This window comes from Gymnoscopelus braueri, assembly GCF_963280865.1.
Source record: "Gymnoscopelus braueri genome assembly, chromosome: 10".
Taxonomy (NCBI): Eukaryota; Metazoa; Chordata; class Actinopteri; order Myctophiformes; family Myctophidae; genus Gymnoscopelus; species Gymnoscopelus braueri.
The window spans coordinates 53,893,135-53,912,669 of NC_137611.1; the positions used below are offsets into that span (position 1 = coordinate 53,893,135).

The 19,535-nt window shown below is 35.8% G+C and overlaps 1 protein-coding gene across 1 annotated transcript in view; it reads left to right on the forward strand.

Annotated features, from left to right (window-relative positions):
- LOC308093689 (uncharacterized protein) overlaps nucleotides 1-15,666 on the forward strand; it is a gene marked incomplete at its 5' end in the record, with an annotated part of 41,782 nt that extends 26,116 nt beyond the window's left edge. The window contains 4 exons of the mRNA XM_080440018.1: nucleotides 10,844-11,035; nucleotides 11,642-11,680; nucleotides 12,690-12,801; nucleotides 13,222-15,666. Of these exons, the coding sequence (XP_080296144.1) occupies nucleotides 10,844-11,035; nucleotides 11,642-11,680; nucleotides 12,690-12,796 (338 nt within the window). The 3' untranslated portion in view covers nucleotides 12,797-12,801; nucleotides 13,222-15,666. The remainder of the gene's footprint in view (nucleotides 1-10,843; nucleotides 11,036-11,641; nucleotides 11,681-12,689; nucleotides 12,802-13,221) is intronic.
- Nucleotides 15,667-19,535: the final 3,869 nt, after the last annotated feature.

The following is a 19,535-nucleotide window of genomic DNA, read 5'->3' on the forward strand; positions in this document are numbered from 1 at the left end:
AGTAATGTGAACCGTGCTGAAATGTTCACATTACTGTGAAGCTGAAATGTTTTGATTTGATGTAAAAACCATCAGGGTGAAAGTAGAACCCTGTAATTGATGGAGAGGTTCTTAGTCAGCTTGTATCTGCTGTGTGACTCAGACTGGATCACAGAAATTACTGTTTGGATCAGGAACCCAATTAACAATTGAAACAAGTGAGTTCATCTTCATTAAAAACCTTAGTAATTCAATTATTACAAATCATGAACAAACCATGTGCCATATATTCCGTTTGTTGTTTCTTATATATTCAATAACCAGTCAAAATAAATGTCTGCTTAATCAGTGGTTCTCAGACCTTGTAATTTCAAGGACCCTCATTAACTAGTATAAGAGTGGAACCAAATGGACCCGTAAGGGTCCATTTGGTTCCATTTGTACACTATCAGAGTTGCAGACCTGTAAGGGTCCTTTTGGTTCCATTTGTACACTGTCAGAGTTACAGACATATAAGGGTCCTTTTGGTTCCATTTGTACACTATCAGAGTTACAGACATATAAGGGTCCTTTTGGTTCCATTTGTACACTATCAGAGTTACAGACCTGTAAGGGTCCATTTGGTTCCATGTGTACACTATCAGAGTTTACATTGGACATGTAGTTTGCCATAATAATATGTATTTATATTTGGCAGCTACTAGTTAGTATCAGACATGAAGCATCAGTGATATTTGTAGTGTGGTGTGTGGCTGTGTGACTGGTGCTGGATCTAAACTCATCTTTGGAGATGGAATCCGCTTAACAGTACACACAAGTAAGTTATGACATGAAAACAACTCAGTATAGTTCAAATAAATAAATAAAATACAGTCAAATGATTTAAATTATGGAGAGCTGGCAAAGTTAATCAAGCTGCCTTGAAAGAAAATGTATGAGATTATATCAAAAACTAATGCAATTATTTTCATACATTCTTAGCCTTACATTACATAAAATACAAATGAATTACATGAAAATGCAAATATCATAGACTTAAAGTTTAACATAGAAAACCTGAAATACAAAATGCAATGTTTTTTCATTCAAATATAATTAAATGTGGAAATGACCCCAAAAAAATAGTTTAAAAATAGTTTATATAAACCATTTAAAGCTTAACAGATAAACATTCAGTAATTATCTCAAAGTCTTAGAGGTTCATGTTGTGGACATTCATAATGTGTGACTAGCTCTGGAGTTTACAAGATCATCTTTGGTTCTGGAATAAAACTTGTAGTTGGATCAAGTAAGTAATTATCTAAATAGTTACAAAAGTAATATTTGATCTTATTTATGCTTTTTTATTTCGTATTTGAGATCATTCTTGTACAGTTGTCAATTTGTCAGATGGTGTAGTTGCTGAGGAATGCTGTGACACATTTGAACGCTAATTGAAGATACAGCATGCAGTATAAATGAAAAAAAATGCTGTACAGTATATGTTGGACATATGCATATAAAGTATTTATTGTTGAGCTTGTAGATCAGCTATTTTCGGTGAATAGATCTGGTGTAGACGGGGGGGAAAGGAAGGGGGGGAGTACTTCTGAAGGACTCCGGTTAACAAAGAATAGCATCACAATCAGTTTAACCACTTTAACCTTATTTTATACTTTGGCTATTCAAAAATAGCAGATGCACAAGCTCACAATGCATCGCAATATGATGCATCATATTGCGATGCATTGTTATTTTTTAAATCATTTTCAAAAATCTTGATAGAAGTTTTGAATAATTTCTCAAATGTTCTCTTCTGGCACAACACATTTCAGATGGTCCACGGCCAAATACATATTAATTTGGAGGTCCTTGACATGAAAATGGTTGAGAACCACAGATTTTTTTTTTAAATCGTAAATTAGATTATAACAAGGGAAATAGTTGAATATGTTGTAGTGTTTGTTGGTGCAGTACTACAATATTGCTTATGTTACAATAATAAACTAGCATAAAACTAAACATCAATCCCATTGCAAATGTACTTTAATTTATACTTTGCAATTAACAGGCGCATTTGAGTATTAGTATGTGTTGGTGTAGTTTTTGAGCTGGGTACATGCACTGTGTGAAGGATTCTACATGGAAGTTGATCTTTGGTAGAGGAATCAAACTTTTCATACAATCCAGTAAGAATCATTTTATTAATTTATGTTAATTAATTTGTGCTAATAAGAGTGCATGAAATAGCATTCATGAAATGCATTAACCACTTGAACCCTATACAACTTGTCATAGCAACAAATAGCCGATCTTTAAGCTCACAACGCGTCGCAACACAATGTGCTCATAGCTTATAGCTCGGCTATTGTTGTTATTTTTGAAAAACATATATAATAATTGTGACATTTTTAGCATTTTCTTTTTAATATTTTATTTTGGTAAGATTTTGCCTATAAAAGGTAGCCTATAATAACATGATTTTGAATCTGCATTTGGTCATTTAACTAAAGCATTGGTTCTCAAACATTTTCATGTCAAGTACAATCAAATTGGTATGTATAGCCTATTACACACGTGTACATCTGTACACATACACAAATGGGTCACAGACCCCATTTGAAAATAATGAATTTGATGCCAGGGACTCTCATAAGAGAAGATTTCTGTTCAAACTTAAATAAAATATTTCCAGATTTAAAACAATATTTTTAAAATAGCCAATCTACAAGACACGTATTGAGCTTGTTACTTGTTGCTTGTAGCCTATGCCAGCTATTTCTGAAGAGCCGATCGAAGTATAAAATAGGGTTAAAGTGGTTAAACCTCCTCATTTTGCTGGGGACCCCCTGGAACCACTCAAGGGCCCCTGGGGGTCCCTGGATCCCACTTTCAGAACCAGTGATTTTTTTTTTCTTTCTTGCAGTTACATATTATTGATGTTAAAATAATAAACTAGCATGAAACTAAATCAATCCCAATGCAAATGTACTTTTAATTTATACTTTGCAATTAACAGGTGCAATTGAGAAGTTATAATTTCTTGATCAATAATATTGATTTAAGTTGAATGGTTAATTAACATAATTTATAATTACATCATTATTGTCATGTAGATAGTGGTCATAGTTCTTGTTGTGGGTCAACACACTGTGTGAATAACAACGCGAAAATCATCTTCGGATCAGGAATTAAATTAAGAATTGAAACAAGTGAGTACATGTTTTTAAATTAAATAGCTTTCAAACTTTATATTCCATATCATACAAAAACATCTTTGCCATATTATGATAAAAAAAATCTTATTCAATTAACTTTGATAACATACACAATGTTGTTACAATGGAACCAGATGGTACCAGTTAACAATAATTAACAAGTCATATTTGATGTTCAAATATCAGTTAAAAATGCATTGATTGTTCAAAATATTATATTAGGATATAGTATATTATTGCATATGGGTAGATAATAATGTCACGGTCTTGCAGTGGTTTTTGAAGCTAGCTATGTCAGTGTGTGAATAGCAACAACAACAAACTCATATTTGGATCTGGAATCAAACTAATTGTGCTGGCAAGTAAGTGTATACTGTTCTCTAGTAATTAATTACATTTCATATGACTTCTATGAAGACATATTATGCAAATTATTATTCTTATTGTGTTATATACTGTAAGGTATGACACATGTGACAATGTATTCTCCTGGGTTAATGTCACTTTTAAAATATTTTCAAATCTAGTCCTTGCATAAATTAAAACGTTTTTGGTAGCTTAACACAAACATTAGTAGCATAATGTAGTCACGTTTTGGCACATTGTGAGCTTGTAGATCAGCTATTTTTACTGAACGTTCTCCCCCAGAATAGGGACGCCAGGTTTCAAGTTGTTAAGACACACTTTCGAACCTGCATTTAATTTAGCTGACGGGGGATGCCCAGGGCTCCATAGCCTACTTGGTTCGCAGATATTTTTTTTTACACCAAATACGTTTTTTGTCAAAAATAGCCGATCTACAAGCTCACAATGCGTCACTTTGTGACGCATTGTGAGCTTGAAGATCTGCTATTTTCACTGAATGTTAGCCCACGGATAGTTAGGCTAGGGTTACCTAATAGGTTGTTAAAGCCATAACCTGAGTCAACGGTAGCCTACTGTTCAAACTGTTAACCTCTTAAACATAGTTGACCGGTGTGTCCCCCAGGGCTCTATATTAGGCCCCCTCCTTATTTCCCTCTAAATATCTTTGGCAAAAATAGCCGATCTGTTGTGAGCTTGTAGATCGCCACAGAATAGGGACATGTGGTTAATATAGTCCAGGTAGGTCATATTGAACAACAGTAGTTTTAACCATAAAGCAGAAATATTGTAATTTGATGTAAAACAGTGATGAAAATGGAACCTTACTTATAATTGACGATGAGAGGTTCTCTAGTCAAGCTTTAGTTGTTGTTTGACTGGATCCCAGAAAATACTGTTTGGATCAGGAACCAAGCTAACTGTTATAAACAGTAAGTACAATATAAACAAACTGTTATAACCACTTCTAAACCAGTTAACCCATTAAGACCTGAGGCCGATGCTACAAATTCTTCTAAATCAGTTCTTTCAAGATTTTTATTTTTCAAAAATAGCAGCTGCACACAAGCACGCAGCGCGGCACGAAGTGATGCGCTGTGAGCTTGTATATCTGCTGTTGTTGAATACCCAGCGTTAAATAAGAAATTACAGATGCTTTCCCAGTTTTAAACTACAACTGTGGCCGTGCCATAATTTTGTATCAACTATGGTTAAATGTAGTATCATGGTTATAGGAGTTAAAATGCTGAAATCTTATCCAATATTAGAATAACGTTGACAATGTGATTGTAGAATTTGATAATGTTACTTAAAAAGTTACATACTGAGGGAAAAAAAGCCTAACCATCAACCCCAAAACAAATCAACATCCATTGTGCATTGGACACAAGTGTCCAATGCACAATGTCCTGTGAGAACAAAAAATAAAACATTTTCAAAGTCAATGCGTTTAGAGTTCCAGCAGCTTGTCATTTAGATTGCGATCATATTATGAGGTTATTGCCTCCAAGTCTTAGAGGTTCATGTATTGAACATTCATAATGTGTGACTAGCTCTGGAGTTAAAAAGATCATCTTTGCTTCCGGAATAAAACTTGTAGTTGGATCAAGTAAGTAATTATGGAGTTTCAAAAAATCAATATCTTAATCTTAAATATATTTTTTGATAAGGAAAAATGTGTATTTTCAGTCCAGCAGAATTATGTTTTATCCCATTTTATAAGTTCCCTATTTAACCCTATTTTATACTTCACCTATTCAAAAATAGACGATTTACAAACTCACAACGCACCGCAATGTGATGCATTGTGAGCTTGTAGATCAGCTGTTTTTGACTAATTTGGAATCAACTTCACATGACAATGTGGGAGAACCACTGATGTATGGCAGTGGAACAGTACTGCATACAGTACAATAAGACTGACCATTTGCAGTAAATTCTATAATGTTTAATTTGTAAGTATTAGTAATGATCAATGTTTAACTTACAGATAATTCTATATTTATTTCAACATTAACAGTAAAACTAATAAAGCTCATGAGAAACAAAAACTATATGAAAATTGTTGATGCCTATATTGCCTAGTTCCGGTTATCAAACTGCCTGATTAATTGAAACCAGCCATCTACATAGCCCGTTGTTAAAATAGTTTTACATAAATAAAACTATGATATCCCCAAATTATACTTATATAGTAGATTCCCGGTTGCTCGTGTGTGTTATATTAAGTAGTATTATATGTTGATGACAAAACAAGTAACAAATAGTAGAATATGTAATGGTATTTGTGTGTGTGTGTGTGTGTGTGGTTTTTGAGCTGGCCACATGCACTGTGTGAATGACGCATCGAGGAAGGTCATGTTTGGGAGAGGAATCAAGCTTTTCATAGAGTCTAGTAAGAACCATTTCATCCATTTATTTTACTGACTATAAAAAAACTATTTATAACATACAATAAGAAATGCTTTACAACCTGCATGTTGCCTTTTACCTAATGAGTTCTGAACCACATCAGCCCTAGTGTCCCTATATGCGTGTAATAGGCTTTGTAGATCGGCTATTTACATGTTTCATTCATTTAAAAGTTTGTAAGGTTTGAATGGTTAAATCCATAACTGAGTCAACCACACTATCTTCTATACCGTTAAAACTGTTAACCACTTAAACCATACTAACTTAGTTCCTCAGGGCTCCATATACAAGGTCCGGTAGTATTTCCCTCTACACCAAAATCTCTTCTGCAAAAATAGCCGATCTATCGGCTATTTTCCCCAAACGTTTGCCCCCCACAGAATAAGGTTTGTAATCGAATAATGGTGAGAGGTTCTTAGTCAAGCTTTATCTGTTGTGTGACTCAATTTGGATCCCAGAAAATACTGTTTGGATCTGGAATGAAACTAGCTATCATAACCAGTAAGTACAAACTAACTGTGGCCCTGCAACTATGGTTAAACATAGTTTTAAGGTTTAGGGGATCATTTGCTATACTCTTACGTAATGTTTTCAGATTGTGCTGCTTCTGTAAACATTGTGCCCACTTGTAACCAATTTAGGCATCCCTATTTTCGGCATGCCACCAATGTTGATGATTTAAAGAAAAATATTAAAACATAAAAAAACTAAAATAGCAGATCTACAAGCTCATATTATGACGGGATGTGATACAAGCTCACATCACCTGTTTTCACCATGCCAATGGTAGGGCTTAACATAACATAACATAACATAAAAACATAACTTAACATTCACTGTAATGGTTCGTTAATTTCTGCTTGCATAATTACAGTAGCTTATCATTAAGTTATTGTTGTGGGTCACAACACTGTGTGAATGCCCTGAAAATCATCTTTGGATCAGGAACTAAATTGAAAATAGAATCGAGTGAGTACATGTTTTTTCATTTAAAAAAGTAGATACATATAAAACATTTGAAACTGTATATTCAAAATGTAAAACAAAACATAATGTTCCGTCAGTTTGATGTTTCTTATATCAACTCAATCAGAAGAAGAAATATTTGCATGATTATCAGGTGACTTGTTGAGTACAGGACGTAACAAAATGGAGAGCTTTTGGTTTGATTGTTGAAGTTTTTTTGTCTTTTTTTTCCAATTAGCTCATCTTTCACTTAAATACAGTACTTACAGTAGTTCACTCCAGAAGTCTATACTAGGTACACAATTTCCATCTACACCAAATCACAGAAAAATAGCCAATCTACCAGCTCACATTTTGCTGTGTTGCAACATATTTTGAGCTTGTAGATTAGCTATATTTGCACCAGAATAAAGATGCTAGGTTTAACCCATATTAAGGCCTGAAGCCGATTCTACAATCTTCTAAACTTTTTTTTTTTTTTTTTTTAAACTTATGTTGCTATGTCAATGATGCTCAAACTTTTTCATTTAAATTCAAGGACCCCCAACATTATATGTATTTGGCCGCGGACCCCCCATCTCAAAAATATTTTGTTCCAAGGACCCCCGGAAGCAAAGATTTGAGTTAAAAAAGTTCGCTTTAAAGATATTCAATCATTAGCACAAATGTTAGCGATTTTTTAATAGCCAAAGTATAAAATGTGGTGAAAAGTGGTAATTTATCACGATGCTGTATTAACTAAATTACACAGATGCTTTCCCAGTTTTAATGGGTTAAACAGGTTCAAATTGCAAGCAGACTAAATGAATTAGTAAACAAACAGAAAACCCCTGCAAAATGTGAATAGCACTTAGTTGCTGTATTCAGAGTGGAACTTAATACTTTACCAGTAACAATATTCGTACTGTACCAGCTAGTTATTATGAGACATGAAGTGTGATATTTGTAGTGTAGTGTCTGGCTGTGTGAATGGTGTTGGATCTAAAATCACGTTTGGAGCTGGAATCCATTTAACAGTACACACAAGTAAGTTATGACATACGGTATAAACATTAACATACCGTAGCTTTAACATTTGTTATATTTATTATATGGTTTATTATAGCGACAAAATATTTAAATGATGGAGTGCAAGCAAAAGTTAATCAAACTGCCTGAAACAAACAGTATGAGCTAATGTAAACTAATAATTAAAGTAAGTACTAATATTTGATACTGAATACATATTACATTAATCCAGCCCACTATAATGTATAAAAAAAAATGCAAAAGCAAACAGAAATGAAAGCAATCCAAACATGCTGAAATATTTATGAATAATCAATTGAAAGTCCAGTTGACTAATTGTATTGAAACATTAAAAAAATATATATGATAATGAAAATGACTGCAGATTAATGATAGATTTAACACATTCACTGCTACAGTCTGGCAGAGGTTTTTGAAGCTAGTTGTGTAGCTGTGTGAATAACAACTTCAAAATCACATTTGGATCTGGAATCAAACTAATTGTTCTGTCAAGTAAGTGAGTTATAATGTTCAACTATAATAATTATTGTTTTACATTATGAGGAAAAATGCTGGTTTAACTGGGTATATTAACAAGGTATTTTACCCATAATAAAATATGGAAAGAGAATGAAATAGGAATTTAAGTAGATCAATTTTTAATATTGAAAAGTATAGGACAGAATGGTTACCTAATTAATGATTACATACATAATGGCCATTTTACTGGTGTAAGAATAACAACATCGTAATTAGATTTGGAGTTTGACGTCAATTAATTCATTGTTTAAATAGCAAGGTAATCAACTCAAAATTATCCTTACATTATGTTCATTATAATTGCTAAGTGAAGACTATACAGTATTTGTTGAGCACACCCTGCAAAATGCCACATAAAATCACACATAAAATACAATACATCTGAAGATACTGTACAATAAGACATACAGATTGATTAAAATGTAGCCTACAGTTGGCCCCTAAAAGTGGATTGTGAACAAAGGGTTATTGTTATTGTTATGAAAGGTTATTGTTATTGTTCAAAGATATGTTACGGTGTGACAGGATCTGGAATTAGCAAACTTACATTTGGTTTAGGAACTTGGCTTCATGTTAACACAGGTGAGTTAGTTCATTAGTTTTCAATGTATTCATTTATTCAAATCTCACTTGTTCATGCTAATTTTATCAACATCCAAATTCATGTGTACCTCTATAAAATAGCTTGAAAACACTAACAGAGGATCTTAAGATGAGGCCAGAAAAGTAACAATAATTTGCATGAAATACATTTTATGCAAATTTAAAAATAATGTATTTACCGTCAGTTGTTTTTGAAGCCATTCAGTTTGCTGTGTGAATAACAATTACGACAACACTCTATTTGGTTCTGGTTGTGGTGCTAACGTTTAAGTTAAAACAATCATTTTGAGGGTAACTTTTTAATAAACCAATTAAATCTATTAGCTTGTCTTCATTGAATTGATCTATTTTACTTGAACAACAAACCACAAGTGTCCAATAGGGAAATTACTTAAAATGACTTAATATAAACTAGGGCGCTGCCTGTTGGAAAAGCAGGGCCGTCCGGTTGTGCGATGCCCGTTGTACGTGCTGTCAGGGTCCTCGGCAATACACACGCCAAGTTCAAAGTCGATCAGTCGGACGGCTCTCACCACACAGACACATAGAGATTTTTTGCATTTATAGATGGGTATAAATGCAAAACATCTCTAACTTTGACCAAGAACTTCAAAGAAGTTGACAAGCTACAGTCAAACAATAATCACTCATATTGCCATAAAACAGAGACACTCAAGCTAATGGTAACAATGGCCCTGTATCACTAATTGACTGCGTCAGTAATCAAATAATTAAACAAGTGAGTGTGTTATGATGCAAACTGGAGCTGTTAATTGTCAATATAACTTAAGTTATTTGTTGTAAATTGTGGTTTGATACTTTAATTACTAAAGGCTGTTTTATTAAGATATTCTACTAGAAGTTCACCCAAATACCAGCAGATTTAGTCATACAATCACTCATAGTGTGACATGTGATGGCACAACGGTACACACGTTTTAATGTATTATTATTATTATTTTCATATAAAAGTATTATGCAAAAATAAATTTAAACTAGTCTATGGTTATAATTACGTTTCAGTTTTAGTTAAAAAAAATATGTTATAGTTTCCAATGCCCTGTTGGAGTTTACCTTCCCCTTACTGTATTTACCTTTTTGATAATGTAGACTGCATTGCAGTCTAAGTTCGGTTGAGTCATATGTGTACATTATTAACATGGTACATTCATATTTTCTACTATGAAGCACTTCTTTAATATGACCAGTAATGTCACATGTTTTCATAATCAAAACTCCTGTCAAATGATACATGACGGAGACTCAGCTTCATGGACCAGTGGTTCCCAAACTTTTTAGCTAGAGACCCAAAATAGACATTTGACGTCTCCCCGGGATCCAAACTAGTGAAAATAGCCGATCTACAAGCTCAGAACACGCCGCGATGTGACGTGCTGTGAGCTTGTAGATCTGCTATTTTCACTACTTCTTAAAAGTATTTTTTTCCCCTCCCCTCCCCTTAATGGATTTCTTTGGTAACGTTTTAACTTATGAAGAAAAACAAAATTGGGAATATTTTGAAAATCTTTTGAAATAATAATAATTTGAAACAAAATGTAGGAAACAAAAACCCATATGTGGTTCCCGACCCATTGTTTGGGGAACAGTGTCATAGAGAACATAATCATTAAAAGCACTGAACCATAAGAACGACCACAGCAGTCGGTCAATAATGAATGTATTTTGTCTCCTCAGAACTTCATCGTTGAACAGTAAACATGATCTTTCGACGTATATTATGATCATTTATGAGTATTTGTCTCGTGTTATTTCAGACGAGGAGGAAAAGCCAGCATTCTACCAGCTGAAAGACGAAAAGGAGAATGACACAGCGTGCCTGGCCACTGGCTTCACCAGACACAACGCCACCGCCAACATTGACGGGTTCAACCAGACATCTGAGGCCGTCAGAGCATCTGGTGATCCTGACTACAGCCAAGTGATGCTAGGAAAATGCCCAGTTACAGGTGATAATCTATATGCAAATGAAGATGACTACACTTACTATCAGTGTTGGGAAAAAGTACTCACATTTTGTATTTAACTAAAAGTATCAATACTGCAATGTAGACATACTCGGTTACAAGTAAAAGTCCAGAATTCAACATTTACTTGAGTGAAAGTACTAAAGTATTGGAATCAAAATGTACTTAAAGTACCAAAAGTAGAAAGTACTCATTATGCAGAATGTCCCATTTCACAAGTTTTCAAATGAATAAAATGTATAAAAATCTTTTGAAAATAGCAGATCTACAATATCACTATCACGTGAGCTTGTAGATCGGCTATTTTCAAATGGCTGAAATGTATATAGGGCTGAAGTGGTTAATGTATGTCTGATATTTTAACTATTTATTGATACCAAAAAAAGTGTACTTTTGAATACTTTAAAACTTTGACTTATAGTTGAGTAATGTAATAGTTGAGTATTTGAAGTATCTACTATCTTTAAATCAAGTACTGGGGTCGAGTACTTTGTCCACCACTGGCTATTTCTTTAGATCCATATTTACAACAGAACACAATTCCAAGCAGCAATTCCTAATGATTTTCTTTTTCATGTTTTTGTTTAGTGACTTTGGGGAAGACATGCGCTGACGATATTGAACCAGGTACGTACATAAAGACAACTCAGCTCCCTACCAAATCCTCCATATTAATTTAAAGGGCTGTGGTGATGTTTCTTTTCTCTATATTGTGATAGTACTCATTGCTAGAATGTTTGTTCGGTAACAGTGGTCTCCCTTCAGCTCTTTAATAAACAGACCCAGGTAGGGTACCAATGTCAGCCAATCGGGAAAGAAATTCACTATGTTCCCATTTTGGCTGCTAATTCATCACTTGTTTATCCTGGATCAGTTCTCTCTCCTGATTGGGTGAAATTTGTAACCCATGATCTGAACATTTACGTTTTTTTAAAGAGCTGGGGAGACCCCTGTTACTGAACAAACACTCTATAGCAGCGCTACTCAACCCGCGGCCCGCGGGCCGCATGCGGCCCGATCGCAGCGTCTTGGCGGCCCCCTCATGGTCAAAAAAAAACAAAAACAATTTTATTATTTATTTATTTTTATCACAGGATAAAAATATACATTTCCGTTCAAATATATGGGTTGCTAAAACATTTTTCAAAAACAAACAGACAGACATACATACAGGTGCGTCAATTGTTACAGGTATAATGCATAGTTTTCTATGCATTTCGGGTTTTTGGGGGGGTTTGACCCCCAAATTTTTCCGGCCGCGCGGCTTTGCCGCGCGCCCAGGATAGGTGTCTACCACTGGACATACACACAACACAAAATAAACTGGTACAGTGAAAAGAATATGATGTCAAAATGTACATTTTCTTGTGCGTTACAAAATCGAAAAATCCAAAATAGGACCGTAATTTTTATGGCGGCCCCTTGGACTTTTGGTATTTTGCTGAGTGGCCCCTGAGCCATCTTAAGTTGAGTAGCCCTGCTCTATAGCAATGATTACTATCACATAGAGAAATGTAACACTTATTTTAACAAACAAATTCACAGCACTTTTAACTCAGAGAGTGTACAAATATGTACACAACATCTACAAAACAACAGACATATTAATATCATGTAAATCATTTGTTGTTCTCAGACCCGAAGATGAGATTCCTGTCTGTGTCTGTGCTGTGGCTGAGACTGATCTTCATCAAGGCCATCGCCTTCAATGGACTCATGACTCTGAGAGTGTGGATGGGCTAGATTGAGTGAGTGCACACACACACACACACACACACACACACACACACACACACACACACACACACACACACACACACACGCACACACGCACGCACGCACCCACGCACGCACGCACGCATGCACGCAAGCACGCACACGTACACATTTGCACACACACATGCGCACACACATGCGCACACGCACACGCGCACACGCACACGCACACGGACATGCACACGCACACACAATGTACAGACATCCAGCAACAGACAGACAGACAGACAGACAGACAGACAGACAGACAGACAGACAGACAGACAGACAGACAGACAGACAGACAGACAGACAGACAGACAGACAGACAGACAGACAGACAGACAAAATGGTGATGATGATGATGATGATGATGATGATCAGTGTATTAACAGTATAAATGTGTTTTTCAGGTAAACACCAGCTCCACAAATTCATCTTGGGCTCTTCTGGTGATCAAATATGAAACCAGATCTATCCAGTCGACAAGATGATTATCAGATATACAGATAGCAATGGAACTGTTATGTGTAACTTATCGTACCATGACGTTGCATGCTGATAAATTGCTGACCTACAAGCTCTCAACACGTCGCGTTTGTGACGTGTTGAGAGCTTGTAGATCAGCAATGTATCAGTGCATAATGCTGTCACACGATGAAGTATGAATCAGGCTTCAAATGGAAACTTTTTGCCTTTGAACTTGCCTTTTTTTATCCTATGCCCAACTGTTAGTTTTTGCCTCATTGTGCATACACGTACGCATAGCGTTTGACATCACATGCGTTATGCGTACACTTATGCGTTTAGTGGAGAATTACACAGAAGACATAGTGTATTTTTTGTCTCTTTGTATAATTTAAAATAATGGAACATCCACTGTGTGTAAACAACATAGAAAGAGACCAGTGCTGTAAGATTGATTTGACTTGGATTTCACACAGAACATGAAACATATTACCGCGGTTGGGCAGAAACCTCTTATCTCCATATTTTTACTTTGTATGTGTTTTCATAAATGCATGTCCTACTTCATCATACTACACGTGTCACACAAAAGTGCCAAAAATAGCCCTGTCTACAAGCTCAAAAGACGTGGCGATGCGAAACGTTTTGAGCTTGTAGATCGGCTATTCTTGGTATTCTTTCATTTGAATTCTGAAAAGTCACAGTTTTGGACATGTGAGGTTTCCAGCCGACAGCAACATATGTTATGTTTATATGTTATTACAGTCTTTTATACTGCTTCTCTCTATACTGCAAATATTTTTAGCTTGTTCTGTAAATGTTATTATAGTGTGTTGGGGGGGGGGGGGGTACAGCATGATAAGATAATAGTGTTAATGTGTTAATAATGTACATTTTCTTACACACACTGGGAGTGTGAAGGATGAACAATCCTAAAAAGCATGCGCAAAATGTTTACATCAGACAATATAATTTGGGGATGCTTCATACAGGTTGATGCTTGTATTAACGGTAAAAATCAACCTCATTTCAACAACAAAAAATTACGTTGATTTCTCGTCTGGTAATATTCATGTTGTGTGTGGATGTACTGATGACACAAACATCGGTTTAAATGAATGTGAATTAATCGCATGAAATAAACACTCACAGTGTGTACAGAGACCTGTAGAGTTCATAATGTAAGTGTTGATAATGTGTGTATATGTGTTAATAATGGAATAATGACAGATGAATAATCATGGATGTATTGAGATCTTTACAGACGGCAGGTGGTTCTTGTTGTTCCTCCGATGTTTCCAAAGGACTCACAGTGTTTTCAATGTCCTCACCATGGTAACAAACATTATGTCGCCGTGGTAACAACAACCTCCTGTCCCACACCTAGACCTTACATTCTCAACCTATTTTCATTGCTATAGGACCCCCAGTTTGATGTGCATTAGATCAGCGGTTCCCAATTTTTTTTGCTCAAGACCCCAAAAAGAAATTAGACGTTAGACCGTAAACCCAAACTATAGTGAAAATAGCAGATCTACAAGCTCACAACGTGTCGCTTCGCGCCGCGGTGTGAGCTTTATAGATCTGCTATTTTCAGTACTTCAAACTTTTTTTTTTAATTTATTTTTTGGGAATTGTACATTTTATTTTAATATTTTGAAAAAAATAATAATAATAATTGATGAAAAGGTTATTTGTTTAAATTCTGTTAAATCTTTTGAAATACTATATATATATATATATATATATATATATATTCTTTTTTTTATGTAGGAAAAAAAAGGGGGATATTTACTTGCGACCCAAGAAAATTGGTCCGCAACCCAAACATGGGTCCTGACCCACTGTTTGGCACACCACAGACCCCCATATTTTATCTATGGGACCCCCAATCTACACTGTAAAATCCTCAGTGTTAATTCAACTCTGAGAGAGTACAAACGGAACAAAATGGACCGGTATAAGGATCCATTTGGTTCCATTTGTACTCTCTCAGAGTTACAGACCTGCGAGTTTCCACTGGGGACCCCTGGTGGTCCCCGAACCCAACGTTAAGAACCCCTGACCTAGAAAGATCAAACATCACTGAACAACAGGACACAGCAGTTACCATAGTAACCACGCACTGTCTGTAAACATCTCATTTTGTCACCTGAATGTTGTTACAGTTTTTTAAAACTGCTTGTATTTTGTCGTGCACATATTTGGACTTGATATTATAGTTCATCAAGTCATTAACAACTATATGTTGTATTTTAATCTAATATGCAACATGCATTGTTTAAATGGAGTATTTTTTTTCCTTTTCAAAACATGCGTGTGTTTGTAAAGCTTGTGTTATACTGTATGAGGATGTGAAGCCTTCAAATAAACAGCAGACTATAATGAAACTAAGTGTTTTTTTTTTATCTTGGTGATATTCATTCATTGTTTTATTCATTCCATTCATGGTTTTTAAATTTGGTGAACTTGTGTTAGAAACTTCCCTTGACCAATTAAGACCGGGTACGCATCTGTGTCATTTTAGATTTCTTTCGGCACCGAGTGCCACGCTATGTGCTTGTAGATCTGCTATTTTTTTGAAAAATCGTGAAAATGTGTGCAAATCTTTGAATATATTTTTTAAAGCGAACATTTGTAACTCAAATCTTTGCTTCTAGGGGTCCCCGGAACAACATATTTTGAGATGGTGGTCCGTGGCCAAATACATATCATTTTTAGGGTCCTTGACATGGAAATGTTTGGGAACCACTGATATAGCAACTTACGTTTTTTCTGAAAATTGTTTAGAAGACGGCCTGAGGTCTTAATGGGTTAAGTCAAAACAGCAGACTCACTCGTCATTGTTCACCACAGTCTGGAAACCCCCTGGTGCTCCTCTTCCTCCATGTATTCGTTCTCGTCACATTGTTGATAGATGCTAGCAGTGGTGTAAAGTAACTAAGTACATTTACTCAAGTGCTGACTGTACTTAAGTACAATTGTGAGGTAATTTTACTTTACTGTAAAGTAAAGTATTTCCAGAGTATTTCCAATTGTCTATACTTTTACTTCTACTCTAGTTACGTTGCAGATATACATTATTATAATATAAAACATACATTAACCACTTTAGCCCCATTTTATACCTAGGCTATTTGAAAATAGCCGATCTACAAGCTTGTAGATCGGCGTCCCTGGCGTGGGACAGTACTAACTAACCAGTCACAATTCCAGTCAACTCTTAGGTAGCTCACATTACAATACAGGCGGGTACATTATGTGTGTGTGGGGGTCAGTGGGACCCCCACCTCGAAGATCAAGGAACATCTTTGATCAATGGCTCTAAATGTTAATGTCTCTCTGGATGCTTCCTGCATCCCGCAGTTGAAGTGTGTCCAGGAAGAGAAGACAAAGGCCAGACCTGTTGTCTTTTAGGTTAACAAAGGAGATGTAAATCACACTTCACAGCTATGCAGACACTTCTCTTCATACAGTGGAGCATGTGTAGACAGTAAGATTTCCTTTAATTAACTCAAAGATGGCAACAGCTAGACTGGGTAAATACATCTTCATATATGGGTTATGTTCAATAAATAGGGTCCATAATACAAATACACGACACGTGTTTTGTTATTTCAATTAGTTTTTCTTTAACACAAATGCAGGCTACACAATGTTATTTAGAGAGCTTGTTGTTCAGACATATACTACTGTAGGTTCATTATATACTTGGTATCCTATAGTTTCAAATGTACAGAATGTTATTTAGATAGCAGGCTGTCTGGACAGATACAGCTTTAGGTTCACTGTTAACCTGCTAGTGTATTTGAGGCGCTCCATAGCTCTCTCTGCACTCTACTTAATGTGACTATTTGCCTTGTTGTTTATTGACTAGAGTTCATGACATTTACTGAACTCACACTTGTAAAGTCTCACATGGGATCAGAGTTTCTTATAAATGCCTACATAATGGTTACTGACTGAAATAAGTTCAGATGACAGAATCAGAATCATCTTTATAGTCACATCACAGGTCTACAGGTGTAAAACAGTGGGTGAAATGTGTTTTGTGCAACGACAGAAGAACCGTCTAACTACACCTCATAAATAATGTGTGTGCGTGTGTGTGTGTGTGGGTGTGCATTTCCTTTGCCTTGTTCCGCTGTGTCTATTTCCTGTCATGTGTATGAAGGTGTGCATACTGAACAGTGAGACGCATGCGGCCCCTATACCTACCCTAAATGCGGCCCGCAGGTTAATGTCAGAATATACTGAATATACTGCTAGTATCAGTAATAGTTTAATAGTAGTATTAAAATGTTGTTGTCTTTTTTACGTCCAATGTATTTGTATTTAAGTTCATAAAGTTAGCATAAGTATATAACTAATACATTTGAAGTTGAATAAAAATGTTAATTTTCAGGATTCCAATTAAAAAATATTCAAGATTCCAATTCCGAAATAGCAAAAATAGCCGATCTACAAGCTCAAAACAGTAAACGTATTAATATGTTTGAAAATAGCAGATCTACAAGCTCACAACGCGAGCGATGCGACGCGTTGTGAGCTTGTAGATCGGCTATTTTCAAATAGCCTAGGTATAAAATAAGGCTAAAGTGGTTAATGTATGTTTTATAATGTAATATTTTATATCTGCAAAGTAACTATAGTAACTAAAGTTTTCAAATAATTGTAGTGCAGTAAAAGTACAATATTTGCCTCTGAGATGTAGTGGAGTAGAAATAAAAGTAAAGACAATTGTAAATACTCCAGTAAAGTAAAAGTACCTCCAAATTTTACTTAAGTACAGTATTTGAGTAAATGTACTTAGTTTCTTTACAACACCAATGCTGCTCAGTGGCTAGTGTTTCCAAGGGAACAGTGAATAAAGTGACATCCATATCCAGCTATGGGAGAAAAAAAAAACATCAATCTGGATATAAATGTATGAACAAATATAAATATTATGTGTCCTCCTTTATGCTGCTGGGGGTCTGCATGACGGGGCAGGATTGTGAGCGTTTTGATAAACTGGTGAAGGAGAGTGGCTCAGGGCTCTGCAGCAGGTGGTGGATGACCCCTGTCCAGGGGTGGATGACCCTTACCCAGGGGGGTGGATGACCCCTGTCCAGGGGTGGATGACCCTTACCCAGGGGGGTGGATGACCCCTGTCCAGGGGTGGATGACCCTTACCCAGGGGCCCAAGAGCCCTGAGCTTCATTTCTATTTCTTGTCAAAGGGCTTAGTCATTCATGTTAATAACAGAGCCCCAAAAGTCTTGCTTAAAACTGAAGGAACATCCTCAACATTCACTTTGAAGATGATACAAGAAACAAACCTTATACTTCATCACACGATGGTGTCATGACATGTGGGGTGGGGGGCCGTGGGGTGGGGGGGTCCGTGCCCACCTGCAGCATGTTGGGCAGAGAACCTGCTGTTTGCGAGTGATTCAGAATTGCCGCCTCGAAAGTAGGCCACGCCTGTGTTCCATTAAACTACAAACAGTGTCTGGCTGCCTCACACAAACCACAACATAAACCCTTTTTATTACTGTTTTTCTTGTATAATAGTCTGATAGCAAAAATGCTTATTAAACAAACCATTAGCAAATGATTCAACTGGATGATGTCTTATTGTCTTTAATATGTTTATCTGTCACATGCAATGATGATTGCTGGGAAACGTTGTTGTCTGCACCAAATTTGGTACACACATTCTTTAGAGTGAATCCCTTCGGAAACCAGAAAATAGAAAATATCACTTATAGCACCTTTATATACATGTTTACTATTAGAGTTATTAGAGTTTCCATTATGAGTACTGTGTTCCAAGTATTTAATGAACCGTAACTGTTCCAGGTCTCATGAATTCATATTGTATATTAAAACGTTACAAAAACATCACATTCCAGTAGCTTCAGTGCAGTTATCAGTCAGATGTAAACCAGAATTCCTACAATTCACAACAGTGTGGAGTTTTAATTTATAGATCAAACCAAGTCCAATCTGAGATGAATGTTTAAACTGGGATTTGAATTAGATTATGTGTAGAGAGCTCAGTCTGAGCAACGTTTCAGATGCAAAAAAACTAGTGCCAAATCAGTCAGTTAATAGTTAAGTTTGTTTCTCTGGAGAACTAAAACAATAAAAGGAAATTAGTCTATCTTGATTTCCTTCCGTCTGGGCAAACAAGATATGGACATCAAGAGGGCCCCCGGAGAGACCATCCTCTCTAAAGTGGAGTGTAAAGTCTCGCATCATTTTGCTGGTCTGAA